Below are 1798 nucleotides of genomic sequence, written 5' to 3' on the forward strand. Positions count from 1 at the left end.
AGCCAGGTATGTATCTTTGAATTTTACACAAGGAAAGACAAAAGTGAATAAGGCAATCTAACAGTTGACTATGTTTTGATGTTTTGCTTTGTTTTCCCTTATTTTAGGGAGTTCGATCACACATTTCCAAGAAAATTTTCATTCCAAAGCCCCATTTTCATGTTCTCTAACACAAAAAAGTTTGAACAGTTTTTAGAATGCATTACAGAACACCAAAATTCTTAACTGAAATATTATAACAACAAGTATGTGATTTATGTCGTTCATAACCATGGATTTTTAATCTAAATAAAGATTCAGTCAAAAAATATTTGAAAGATACTAATGTATAACAAGAATGCAAGATTTGTATTATGATCTTTATAGATCCATCAACCTCTTTCTACTTATAAGGTAGGAAACCCTCCTCAAAAACAAAGTGAATTTGCAATCTCACTAGGGGCAGTAAGAGCTGCCAGGTGTCCCTCTAGCACATGCCTTGGCCTTGACAGTAGTGCCACACCTGTCTGGAACTTTGGCTTTGGCTCTTTCTTCTTCATCTCTCAAAGCCTCTTCGTAATGGGCTGGGAAGTCACTAGGTTCAGTATCATTAACCTTGGCCAAAAACTCCAAGACTTTCATTTTAGTAGTTTCAGCATGAGCTCGGGGACCCCACAGGAATTCATAGCGCGGAGGATCACTGCCACGCATCTGCCGGTATTCTAGATACCTTTCCTGCACCAGTTCTTGGGTGATAAGCTTTCTGGGATCCCCAAAGATTGTATGTGTCTTCCCATCATAGACCCCTAAAATATTCAGAAATTCCCAGACTTCCTCCTCGGTGGCGCAGTTGTCATTTAAGAAGATCACCCCCAGGAGAGGCATCAGAAGCCCATTCTTAGGAAAGCCTAAGCCAGTGATCATATCTTTCTTGCTGCTGAGCTCTACCTTGTTGATAAGTGTATAGGTGTTACCATGGGGCTTGACTTCCTTCAACTCAAGACCAAATACCAGATCCATACGCTCAGCGGCTTTCTTGAGGATCTCAGGGAAATGTTCCTTGAAACTTTTGTTGACAATTTTAAGCATTTCCCCTTTGAAAATGGGCTCTTTCATTTTATATTTATACAACAGGTACTGCATCAACATCCCTGCCTTCTTCAGGAGAAGCTCCTTCTGAGAGCTCTTAGTGGAGTGTGGGGCCCTAGAGTAATGTGTACCTTCAGCCTCCTGGCTCCTGCCACCTTTACCAGATTTTTTGTGTGAACCACCTACAGAAGCAGTGGTGATGGATGTAGCTCCCTGAGACTTATGGGGCAAGCCAGCTGATGAGGTGCTTGGGACAGCATCACCAGAACCATGTGAGGAGCGGGAGATGTACCCTCCTGCTGAAATGGCTTGAGTATCCTTGAGACTCTGTTGTTCATCTCTGGCCTGGCGGCGTTTCTCACGAGCACGGAGCTTGCTCTTCTGTCCCCGTGGCATGATGGCTGTGGTCAGGGACAACAGGCAGGAGTGTGGGCCAAAGAGCAGGTGTTGTTGGGACCTGGAGGAGTGATAGTAAGATGCTGTCAATGCTTTCAGAAGTGAGGCGGCATTTTGGCTTTTAGGAAGTCATCTCTCTAGGTTTCTGTGAGAGTACTGCTCTAGGAACCCACTGGACTCTTGTTCTTAGTCACCCTATTCCCAGTGAAACCAGTGGAGGAAATTATAATGCCCATAGGCTGTAACCTTACCTGGGTTGACTTGGTGACAGCAAAGGCTAGTGACAACAAGAGATATTCTCTTATTTTACTGACCTGAAACCTTTTGTGTTCAA

At 43.6% G+C, this 1798-nt stretch overlaps 1 protein-coding gene across 1 annotated transcript; it reads right to left on the reverse strand.

Annotated features, from left to right (window-relative positions):
- Positions 1-435: 435 nt before the first annotated feature.
- LOC109675735 (melanoma-associated antigen B4-like) lies at positions 436-1464 on the reverse strand. The gene has a single exon (XM_020152373.2). It carries the CDS (start codon positions 1462-1464, stop codon positions 436-438), a length of 1029 nt encoding a protein of 342 aa, XP_020007962.1.
- Positions 1465-1798: the final 334 nt, after the last annotated feature.

This window comes from Castor canadensis, chromosome X (assembly GCF_047511655.1).
Source record: "Castor canadensis chromosome X, mCasCan1.hap1v2, whole genome shotgun sequence".
Classification (NCBI taxonomy): Eukaryota; Metazoa; Chordata; class Mammalia; order Rodentia; family Castoridae; genus Castor; species Castor canadensis.